Source organism: Cherax quadricarinatus, chromosome 42 (assembly GCF_038502225.1).
Source record: "Cherax quadricarinatus isolate ZL_2023a chromosome 42, ASM3850222v1, whole genome shotgun sequence".
Taxonomy (NCBI): Eukaryota; Metazoa; Arthropoda; class Malacostraca; order Decapoda; family Parastacidae; genus Cherax; species Cherax quadricarinatus.
This window is the reverse complement of record NC_091333.1, coordinates 16,781,522-16,793,692: the sequence shown is the minus strand read 5'-3', so window position 1 is coordinate 16,793,692 and position 12,171 is coordinate 16,781,522. Positions and strand designations below refer to the sequence as shown.

Sequence of the window (12,171 nt, the reverse complement as noted above, 5' to 3'; positions counted from 1 at the left end):
CCCTTCACTAAATATTACCCTGCTCACACAAGCATATGTATACACACCCCTCTGAGTTTTCTTCTATTTTCTTACTAGTTCTTCTTCTTGTTTATTTCCTCTTATCTCCATGGGGAAGTGGAACAGAATTCTTCCTCCGTAAGCTATGCGTGTCATAAAAGGCGACTAAAATGCCAGGAACAAGGGGCTAGTAACCCCTTCTCCTCTATAAATTACAGTGCACCCCCGGTATTCAATATTAATCCGTTCCTGAGAGCTCATCGAGTACTGAAAATATCGAAAAGCGAATCAATTTTCCCCATAAGAAATAATGGAAATCAAATTAATCCGTGCAAGACACCCAAAAGTATGAAAAAAAAAATATTTACCACATGAAATATTAAGTTTAATGCAATAGAATAATTACAATAACAACAATAACAATAGAATAATTGACACTTACCTTTAATGAAGATCTGGTGATGATTGATGGGATGGGAGGAGGGGAGAGTGTGGATGGTGTTAGTGTTTAGAAGGGGAATCCCCTTCCATTAGGACTTGAGGTAGCAAGTCCTTTTCTGGGGTTACTTCCCTTCTTCTTTTAATGCCACTAGGACCAGCTTGAGTCACTGGACTTCTGTCGCACAACACATCTGTCCATATAGGCCTGTACCTCCCGTTCTTGTATGACATTCCTAAAGTGTTTCACAACATTGTCAGTGTAATAGTCACCAGCACGGCTTGCAATAACTGTGTTAGGGTGCTTGTCATCAAAAAAGGTTTGCACTTTAAGCCACATTGCACACATTTCCTTAATCTTTGAAGTAGGCAACTTCTTAAATTTCTCTATCCCCTCCTCCGAAGCAGTTTCCTCAGGTCTGGCCTCTTGCTGTTGAAGATGATCTAGCAGCTCATCAGTGGTTAGTTCATCATTGTCCTCCTCCACCAACTCTTCCACATCCCACTAACCTCCAACCCCAAGGACTTTCCCAATGCTGCAATGGATTCCTCAACTGGCATAGGCTTCTCAGGGTTAGCTTCAAATCCTTCAAAATCCCTTTTGTCTACACATTCTGGCCACAGTTTTTTCCAAGCAGAGTTCAAGGTCCTCTTCGTCACTCCCTCCCAAGCCGTATCTATAAGGTTTATACAATTGAGGATATTAAAGTGATCCTTCAGTCGAGTTTCTGTGGTCACTACAAAGCACTTTTGAAATATAGCTTTTGTGTACAGTTTCTTGAAGTTGGAAATGACCTGCTGGTCCATCGGCTGCAGGAAAGGAGTGGTATTAGGAGGCAAAAACTTGACATTAATGAAGCTCATGTCCCCACAAAGTCACTCTGCCAAGTCTGTAGGATGACCAGGGGCATTGTCTAATACCAGGAGGCACTTAAGGTCTAATTTCTTTTCAATTAGGTAATTTTTCACATTGGGGGTAAATGCATGGTGTAACCAGTCATAGAAAAGTCCCTAGTGACCCATGCCTTACTGTTTGCCCTCCACAGCACACACAAATTAGCCTTGAGGACATTGTTTTTCCTGAGCACTTTGGGAGTTTAAGAGTGATACACCAATAAAGGCTTCATTTTGCAATCACCACTAGCATTAGCACACATCAACAGAGTAAACCTGTCTTTCATAGGCTTATGTCCTGGGAGTGCCTTTTCCTCCTGAGTAATGTAGGTCCTGCTTGGCATTGTTTTCCAAAACAGGCCTGTTTTGTCGCAATTAAACACTTGTTCAGATTTAAATTCTTTACTGTCTATGTAATCCTTGAATTCCTTCACATATTTTTCAGCTGCTTTTTGGTTCGAACTGGCAGCCTCACCATGCCTAATCACACTATGTATGCCACTACGATTCTTAAATCTTTCAAACCAACCTTTGCTGGCCTTAAATTCACTCACGTCAGCACTAGTTGCAGGCACTTTCTTTACAAAATATTCATGCAACTGCCTAGCCTTTTCACAAATGATCGCTTGAGAGATGCTATCTCCTGCTATCTGTTTTTCATTTATCCACACCAATAACGGTCTCAACATATTCTAACACTTGCGGTCGCTGTTTCGTAATCACAGTTGCACCTTTTGCAAGACCAGCTTCCTTGATTGCCGTTTTCCTGGTCACTATAGTAGAGATGGTTGATTGGGGTTTACTATACAACCTGACCAGCTCCGACACACGCACTCCACTTTCGTACTTTGCAATTATCTCATTCTTCATTTCAATAGTCATTAGCACCTTTTTTCTCAAAGGGTTGGCACTAGAAGCTTTCTTGGGGTCCATGGTGACTTATTTTTCAGAAACAAGCACCAAAAACAGTGATAATGTGGAATGTACTGAATGTATCCTTAGATGCGCGTACACTGGCTGGCTTGTAAACTGGCACACACGGGGCAGTTCAGGCCACACGTGGACACGTCTCGTACGAATCGCATCGAAATACAGTGGACCCCCGGTTAACGATATTTTTTCACTCCAGAAGTATGTTCAGGTGCCAGTACTGACCGAATTTGTTCCCATAAGGAATATTGTGAAGTAGATTAGTCCATTTCAGACCCCCAAACATACACGTACAAACGCACTTACATAAATACACTTACATAATTGGTCGCAGTCAGAGGTGATCGTTATGCGGGGGTCCACTGTACTGGGTTTTCAATCGGATACCGAGGCAAAAATTTTGCGTTAAAATGCATTGAATACCAGATTTATCGAATACCGATGCCATTGAATCCCGGGGGTCCACTGAACTAAATTTAAAAAGAGAAACTTTAGTTTTTCTTTTTTTGGGCACCCTGCGTTGGTGGGATACGGCTGGTTTGTTGAAAGAAAAGAATACAGTGGGCCCTCGACCAACGATATTAATCCGTTCCTGAGAGCTCATCGTTAGTCGAAATAATCGTTAGTCGAGTTTATTTTCCCCATAAGAAATAATGGGAATCAAATTAGTCTGTTCCTGACACCCCAAAGTATTGAAAAAAAAATTTACCACATGAAATATTAATTTTAATACAAACTGAAGAAGACATGTACAGTTACATGACACTTACCTTTATTGAAAATCTGGTGATGATTGATGGGATGGGGTTAGAGTTTAGAACGGGAATCCCCTTCCATTAGGACTTGAGGTGGCAAGTCCTTTTCTGGGGTTACTTCCCTTCTTCTTTTAATGCCACTAGGACCAGCTTGAGAGTCACTGGACTTCTGTCGCACAACATATCTGTCCATAGAGGCCTGTACCTCTCGTTCCTTAGACTTTCCTAATGTGGTTCACAACAGTGTCATTGTACAGGTTGTAATAAAGTTGGTAGAATTACCGACAATATGTAAAGTAAAAGGACACAAGTGCAACTAATGTGACATTTTATTATGGGAACGTTTCGCTCTCCAGGAGCTTTATCAAGCCATTACAAACAATACAAGGACACAGAGGGTATATATATAGGCTCAGAGTGAGGTGCGATACTAGTGGTAGTAGTAATAGTAGTAGTAGTAGTAGTAGTAGTGACAAAAGTTGTAGTAGTAGTAGTAATACAATATGGTAGAGCAATTAATTCGTACATGAGTAAAAGGATATAAAAGCTATTACTTGGGTAACATAAAAATAGGTTGGACAAATATAGACTGGATAGAGGCAGCCTGTTTCAGTGTTCACTCTCTGTAATGTGCTTTGTGTAGTATAACAGGAGAGACTATGTGATGGTAGTTTGCATTGACGTGGAGGAAATTGCACTTATGGGATACTAGGGTACCATTATTTTAATGTACAGCAACAGAAGCACATCTACGTAGGTGTATTTGTTTTTACTATATCACAATCCTTTCTTATTTCTTTCAGGACCTCAAGGGTATACAAAGTAAGAGCACAAGAGATACCTATGAAGGATGATAAATTGAGGGATAATATAGGAAGCTATAAAGTGGCTTTGATGAAAGTAAAGAGCAATGATCAGTTGCATTTATAACATGTTTCTAATTTATTGTTTCTTTATTTCAGGAAATTTTTGTGGATGCCACACTGGCCTGTGGTGGGAAGCTTTATGCAGCACATAAATTTGTTCTCAGTACCTGTAGTGACTATTTCAAGCAGATGTTTACTAAAAATCCTAGCAAACATCCAATAGTGTTTATGAAAGATGTGACATCGCGTGATCTCGAAGCCCTTTTGGACTTCATGTATAATGGTGAAGTGAATGTTCCTCAGTCTAGTCTAGGATCTCTAATAAAAACAGCAGAAGGACTACAGATAAAAGGTTTAGCAGTGCCTGATGATCCGCCTGCTCCGAAAAGAGAAAGAGATAGAGAAAGAGAAAAACGTGAAAGTAAAACGCAACTTGAACACCTTAGTCCCCCTGCCAAGAGACCAAGACCAAGAGAACGATCTCCTCCCCATTCATCTCCATCCCAACCTCCGGTTTCACATCCATTAACGTCACACATCCCAACCACACCTTCAGTATCCAGATCTCGGTCCCCATTACCCCCAGCCCCTTCTGTTGGTGCTTCTCAAGTTGGTATGCCCCCAGTGGAAGCAACTTTAGATGAAGACAGTAGAACAAGTGTTCAGAGTGGTGTCAGTGGACTCAGTGAGCAAAATTCAAGCACAACACCTAGTCTAAGTTCTAAACAAGGCAGCAGTCAAGCTCAAGTTAACACTGGTGAAACCACCTCGCACACAGACCAATTAAACCCCAGTCATACTGGAGAAGAACCCTCCCCAGGACCCTCAGGGATCCATAAACCACAGCAGTCAAAAGAGGAACCTGAATTTGTGAGTGTTTGTTGTCCCTTGTAGTGAAATATTGGCTATAGTGTAATAGTGAGTAGTGTTTGATAATTATAACTAGCAGTTGTCACTATTTATACTGTTACCTGTTATATGCCTCTACTTCACAGGAAATAAAACAAGAGGATGTGGTAGACCTAGGTGAAGATGAAGAAGGGGATTGGGGGGTAGAAGGGGATGGGGGAGGGGGAGACTCCTCAATGGGGTCAGAAAACCCCCCCAATTTCCCTGAAGTAATGTTACCCCACACAGATGGCACCATGCCTCCAACCGGAGATCCAGCAATGGTGAGTGTTCCATTTAATGTATTTCATTTTTTAATGTGCTAACAGGAAGCAAATAGTAGCACCCTATTGTCCTTCAGGCTAGATGTTAACTAATAATTTGTGATATCTCGTAGACTGTGTGTACGTGTATGTGTGTGTGTGCACGTGCATATTTATATCTGCACAGATTTTAATTAGAAAATACTTCCTATGAAAGGCTTTAGAGAAGGATAATAGTTTAATTTTTTATATAAAAAATAGTTTATTAGGAGTAGCAGTGTGATAATAGCACAAGGGGCACTAAGTTAGGGTGGTAAGAAAACATCTTAAAAAATTGTTTAGGAAAAGGTAAAGCAAATGAACATGGAAGGTGAATTAACTGTAACCATATGCTAATAATAGTGTGGTACTGTGATGCATTAAAGATTATAATTTACCACATAAAATCAGGAGGAAATTAGGTAAAAAAAATTTGAATAAGTTTAAGTTTTTTTTATTGAAACAAATGGACTGGTATCAGATTAACGCTTTCAGAGTTTCGGCCGTACTAGTATGGGTTACGTGCCAGGTTCCTTGATGTACTAGAACTCAGAAATTCTAGCGCCTTCAAATCTAGTGAGAGAAAACTGGTAGGCCTACATATGAAAGAATGGGTCTATGTGGTCAGTGTGCGCAGTATAAAAAAAATCCTGCAGCACACAGTGCGTAATGAGAAAAAAAAAAACTTTGACCGTGTTTTTGGATTAAAACAGCGACTTCGCACTGTATTTTCGTATGGTATTTATTGTTGTATTCTAGTTTTCCTGGTCTCATTTGATAGAATGGAAGACATATTGCAGAAATTGAGATGATTTTGAGTGGTTTTACAATGAAAAGTACCTTGAAATTGAGCTCAAAGTTGCAGAAATGTTTGATTTTTACCAAAGTTCAAAAGTAAACAAATCATGCTAAGCATCCAATACATGTCAACTGGTGTGTCTAATATTCTTTCACAAGTGCCCTGATATTATTTATACCATTTCTACACTAATGCAGTAGTCTGCATAACAGTAAATCATCTATTTTTTGCAAGAATAAAAATTCAAAATGGAAAGCAAAAGAATGTTAGAGGGGCCTGGGGACATGACTAATGAACAGAGGAAATGTTATTTTAGTGCCAGGAATGTTTTTCTTTTTTATTCTGGACCCTATTTGGAAGTTGGCATTTTTTGAAATTTGTGTGAAATTGGGAAAATGGCTAAATTCTGATCACTGTGTTGGATAGTTGAAATCGGTAAATGGGTGGTTTCTTGTACTCATTCGATAGAAAAAATGGAGTTCTAGTGAAATAGGTATGATTTTTGTCGACTAGTACAGTGGACCCCCGGTATTCGATATTAATCCGTTCCTGAGAGCTCATCGAATACCGAAAATATCGAAAAGCGAATCAATTTTCCCCATAAGAAATAATGGAAATCAAATTAATCTGTGCAAGACACCCAAAAGTATGAAAAAAAAATTTTTTTACCACATGAAATATTAATTTTAATACAAACTGAAGAAAACATGCACAGTTACATGACACTTACCTTTATTGAAGATCTGGTGATGGTTGATGGGAGGGGAGAGTGTGGATGATGTTAGTGTTTAGAAGGGAATCCCCTTCCATTAGGACTTGAGGTAGCAAGTCCTTTTCCGGGGTTACTTCCCTTCTTTTAATGCCACTAGGACCAGCTTGAGAGTCACTGGACCTCTGTCGCACAACAAATCTGTCCATAGAGCTCTGTACCTCCCGTTCCTTTACGATTTGTCTAAAATGGGCCACAACATTGTCATTGTAATAGTCACCAGCACGGCTTGCAATAGCTGTGTTAGGGTGATTTTCATCCATAAAGGTTTGCAGTTCAACCCACTGTGCATACATTTCCTTAATTTTTGAAGTATGCACAATGGATTCCACAACTGGCATAGGCTTCTCAGGGTTAGCCCCAAGCCCTTCAAAATCTTTCTTAATTTCCATACTAATTCTCACCCTTTTTACCACATGGTTGGCACTAGAAGCTTTCTTGGGGCCCATGTTGACTTATTTTGCAGAAACAAGCACCAAAAACAGTGATAATATGGATAATATGGAATGTACCGAATGTATCCTTAGATGCGCGCACACTGGCTGGCTTGTAAACACTGGCACACAAGGAGCAGTTCAGGCCACATGTGGACACGTCTCGTACGAATCGTATCGAATACCGGGTTTTCAATCAGATACCGAGGCAAAATTTTTGCATTAAAATGCATCGAATACCGGGGGTCCACTGTACACTGGAATTGGCTGAAAATAGAGCTCAAAGTGGGCAAAATCGCCAATGCGTAAACATCGTTGAGAGCACTAACTTCGTGAGAGCATAATTCCATACGTTTTCCATGAAATTTCGTACTTTTGGTGTCATTATGATCGGGAAAACATTCTCTATCTTTTCATAAGAAAAAAATAATTTTTTTTTTTTTTTTGAAATTTGGGGGACTCTGAGAGGGCCTGTGGACCCTGAAAGGGTTAAGTACAGGTCGAACACAGACTTTCCGGACAGTGGTGGTCTGGAACCTCTTATAATCCATACAAATTTATGAGCAGGAACTTGAAATTCCCACGGCCATTAGACTAGTTTGCTGGGCAACCCACAGATGGCGTTGAGTGTAGCCGTGCTCACTTGGATTGTTTACACTGCCCCTGCCGGTGGGGGCACCCCAATTCCGTGAGTTTCTAAGCTTATTTTGATTAAATTAACCCCAGCTATGGCTTCTAATGGAGATAGAGGGAGACTGGTGGTGGCAAACCTGAACACCAGTCCGTATTGATTCAAGAGAAAGTTGAACTGGTGAGAAAACTGGACTATAGTGCTTCAGTGCGTAAGATCTGTGAAGATTTTTGTCTTGGTTAATCAACTGTTTATATTGACCAATGTGACAACCCCTAGTCTGGAAAAATAGTCATCCAGAAAAGCTTTGGAACCAGAGGTTCTGGAAAATTGATGTTGTATCTGTATTAAGATAGAGAATTCAAAATTAACCAGATACTGTATGGATTTGTAAGTTAAAAACTGAGTAGGGGAGTTAGTAGATGGGGAGATGGAGGTTTAGGGTAGATGGCAAGAATATTTTGAGGAACTTTTAAATGTTGACGAAGAAAGGGAAGCGGTAATTTCATGCACTGGCCAGGGAGGTATACCATCTCTTAGGAGTGAAGAACAGGATGCGAGTGTGACGGAGGTGCATGAGGCATTACGTAGAATGAAAGGGGGTAAAGCATGTGGGACTGACGGGATCATGACAGAAATGTTAAAAGCAGGGGAGGATATAGTGTTGGAGTGGTTGGTATTTTTTTTAATGTATGAAAGAGAGGAATGTACCTAGGGATTGGCAGAGAGCATGTATAGTCCCTTTATATAAAGGGAAGGGGGACAAAAGAGATTGTAAAAATTATAGAGGAATAAGTTTACTGAGTATACCAGGGAAAGTGTATGGTAGAGTTATAATTGAAAGAATTAGAGGTAAGACAGAATGTAGGATTGCGGATGAGCAAGGAGGTTTCAGAGTGGGTAGGGGATGTGTAGATCAAGTGTTTACATTGAAGCATATATGCAAACAGTAATTAGATAAAGGTAGGGTAGTTTTTATTGCATTTATAGATTTAGAAAAGGCATATGATAGAGTGGATAGGGGAGCAATGTGGCAGATGTTGCAAGTACATGTATATGGAATAGGTGGTAAGTTACTAAATGCTGTAAAGAGTTTTTGTGATGATAGTGAGCTTAGGGTGTGTAGAAGAGAGGGAGACTACTTCCCAGTAAAAGTAGGTCTTAGACAGTGATGTGTAATGTCACCATGGTTGTTTAATATATTTATAGATGGGGTTGTAAAAGAAGTAAATGCTAGGGTGTTCAGGAGAGGGGTGGGATTAAATTATGGGGAATTAAATACAAAATGGGAATTGACACAGTTGCTTTTTGCTGATGATACTGTGCTTATGGGAGATTCTAAAGAAAAATTGCAAAGGTTAGTGGATGAGTTTGGGAGTGTGTGTAAAGGTAGAAAGTTGAAAGTGAACATAGAAAAGAGTAAGGTGATGAGGGTATCAAATGATTTCGATAAAGAAAAATTGGATATCAAATTGGGAAGGAGGAGTATGGAAGAAGTGAGTGTTTTCAGATACAGTGGACCCTCGCCTAACACCATTAATCCGTTCCTGAGAGCTCAATGTTAGGCGAAATTATCGTTAGGCAAATTAATTTTCCCCATAAGAAATAATGGACATCAAATTAATCAGTGCAAGACACCCAAAAGTATGAAAAAAATTTTTTTTTACCACATGAAATATTAATTTTAATACACACAAACTGAAGAAGACATACACAGTTACATGACACTTACCTTTGAAGATCTGGTGATGATTGATGGGATGGGAGGAGGGGAGAGTGTGGATGGTCTTAGTGTTTAGAAGGGGAATCCCCTTCCATTAGGACTTGAGGTGTCAAGTCCTTTTCCGGGGTTACTTCCCTTCTTCTTTTAATGCCACTAGGACCAGTTTGAGAGTCACTAGACTTCTGTCGCGCAACATATCTGTCCATAGAGGCCTGTACCTCTCGTTCCTTTATGACTTTCCTAAAGTGTTTCACAACATTGCCAATGTAATAGTCACCAGCACGGCTTGCAATATCTGTGTGAGGGTGATTTTCATCCATGAAGGTTTGCACTTCAAGCCACTTTGCACATATTTCCTTAATCTTTGAAGTAGGCAACTTCTTCAATTTCTCTCTCCCCTCCTCCGAAGCAGTTTCCTCAGGTGTGGCCTCTTGCTGTTGAAGATGATCTAGCAGCTCATCAGTGGTTAGTTCTTCATTATCCTCCTCCACCAACTCTTCCACATCCTCCCCACTAACCTCCAACCCCAAGGACTTCCCCAATGCCACAATTGATTCCTCAACTGGCATACGCTTCTCAGGGTTAGCCTCAAATCCTTCAAAATCCCTTTGGTCTACACATTCTGGCCACAGTTTCTTCCAAGCGGAGTTCAAGGTCCTCTTAGTCACTCCCTCCCAAGCCTTACCTATAAGGTTTACGCAATTGAGGATGTTAAAGTGATCTCTCCGAAACTCTCTTAGAGTCAATTGAGTTTCTGAGGTCACTACAAAGCACCTTTCAAACAGAGCTTTTGTGTACAGTTTTTTGAAGTTTGCAATGACCTTCTGGTCCATGGGCTGCAGGAGAGGAGTGGTATTAGGAGGCAAAAACTTGACCTTAATGAAGCTCATGTCCCCACAAAGTCACTCTGCCAAGTCTGTAGGATGACCAGGGGCATTGTCTAACACCATGAGGCACTTAAGGTCTAATTTCTTTTCAATTAGGTAATTTTTCACATTGGGGGCAAATGCATGGTGTAACCAGTCACAGAAAAGTCCCTAGTGACCCATGCCTTACTGTTTGCTCTCCACAGCACACACAATTAGCCTTGAGGATATTCTTTTGCCTGAACACACCGGGAGTTTCAGAGTGATAAACCAATAAAGGCTTCACTTTGCAATCACCACTAGCATTGGCACACATCACCAGAGTAAGCCTGTCTTTCATAGGCTTATTTTCTGGGAGTGCCTTTTCCTCCTGAGTAATGTACGTCCTGCTTGGCATTTTCTTCCAAAACAGGCCTGTTTCGTCACAATTAAAGAGTTGTTCAGGTTTCAGTCCTTCACTGTCTATGTACCCCTTGAATTCCTGCACATATTTTTCAGCTGCTTTGTGGTCTGAACTGGCAGCCTCACCATGCCTTATCACACTATGTATGCCACTACACTTCTTAAATCTCTCAAACCAACCTTTGCTGGCCTTAAATTCACTCACATCACCACTAGTTGCTGGCATTTTTCTAATTAAATCGTCATGCAACTTCCTAGCCTTTTCACATATGATCGCTTGAGAGATGCTATCTCCTGCTATCCGTTTTTCGTTTATCCACACCAATAACAGTCTCTCAACATCTTCTATCACTTGCGATCTTTGTTTCAAAAACAAAGTTGCACCTTTGGCAAGAACAGCTTCCTTGATTGCTGTTTTCTTGGCCACAATAGTAGCGATGGTTGATTGGGGTTTACTATACAACCTGGCCAGCTCGGAGACACGCAGTCCACTTTCATACTTAGCAATGATTTCTTTCTTCATATCCATAGTAATTCTCACCTTTATTCCAGTAGGGTTGGCACTAGAAGCTTTCTTGGGGCCCATGGTCACTTTGCAAGTGAAATCACTAAAAACGCTGTGATTATACGAAATGTTGCGATTGTATGCTTTGATGCGACCGTGGAGGCTGGCTTGTAAACACTGTCACCCGCGGAACAAGTGAGGCGAGCTCAGGCCGCACGTGGACGCGTCTCGGATGAATCGCGCTGAGCGAGTTTTTTAACGCTAGGCGAGGCAAAAATTTTGCGTTAAAATGTATTGGTAGGCGGATTTAACATAATGTGATGCCATCATTAGGCGAGGGTCCACTGTACTTGGGAGTTGACATGTTGGCGGATGGATTTATGAAGGATGAGGTTAATCATAGAATTGATGAGGGAAAAATGGTGAGTGGTGCATTGAGGTATATGTGGAGACAAAACGTTATCTATGGAGGCAAAGAAGGGAATGTATGAAAGTATAGTACCAACACTCTTATATGGGTGTGAAGCTTGGGTTGTGAATGCAGCAGCAAGGAGGTGGTTGGAGGCAGTGATGTCCTGTCTAAGGGCAGTGTGTGGTGTAAATATTATGCAGAAAATTCAGAGTGTGGAAATTAGGAGAAGGTGTGGAGTTAATAAAAGTATTAGTCAGAGGGCTGAAAAGGGGTTGTTGAGGTGGTTTGGTCATTTAGAGAGAATGGATCAAAGTAGAATGACAAGGAGAGCGTATAAATCTGTAGGGGAAGGAAGGCGGGGTAGGGATCATCCTCGAAAAGGTTGGAAGGAAGGGGTAAGGGAAGTTTTGTGGGCGAGGGGCTTGGACTTCCAGCAGGCGTGCATGAGCGTGTTTGAGAGGAGTGAATGGAGACGAATGGTATTTGGGACCTGACGATCTGTTGGAGTGTGAGTAGGGTAATATTTAGTGAAGGGATTCAGGGAAACTGGTTATTTT

The 12,171-nt window shown here is 40.9% G+C and overlaps 1 protein-coding gene across 44 annotated transcripts in view; it reads left to right on the top strand.

Annotated features, from left to right (window-relative positions):
* LOC128695675 (protein tramtrack, beta isoform) overlaps positions 1-12,171 on the top strand; it is a 520,376-nt gene that overhangs the window by 62,273 nt on the left and 445,932 nt on the right. For all 44 annotated transcript variants that reach the window (XR_011393077.1, XR_011393078.1, XM_070093365.1 and 41 more), the window contains 2 exons: positions 3,980-4,753; positions 4,879-5,055. Coding sequence is in view for 42 of the 44 variants with exons in the window: in XM_070093365.1 (XP_069949466.1) it covers positions 3,980-4,753; positions 4,879-5,055 (951 nt within the window). In the remaining 2 variants the exon portion in view is untranslated. The remainder of the gene's footprint in view (positions 1-3,979; positions 4,754-4,878; positions 5,056-12,171) is intronic.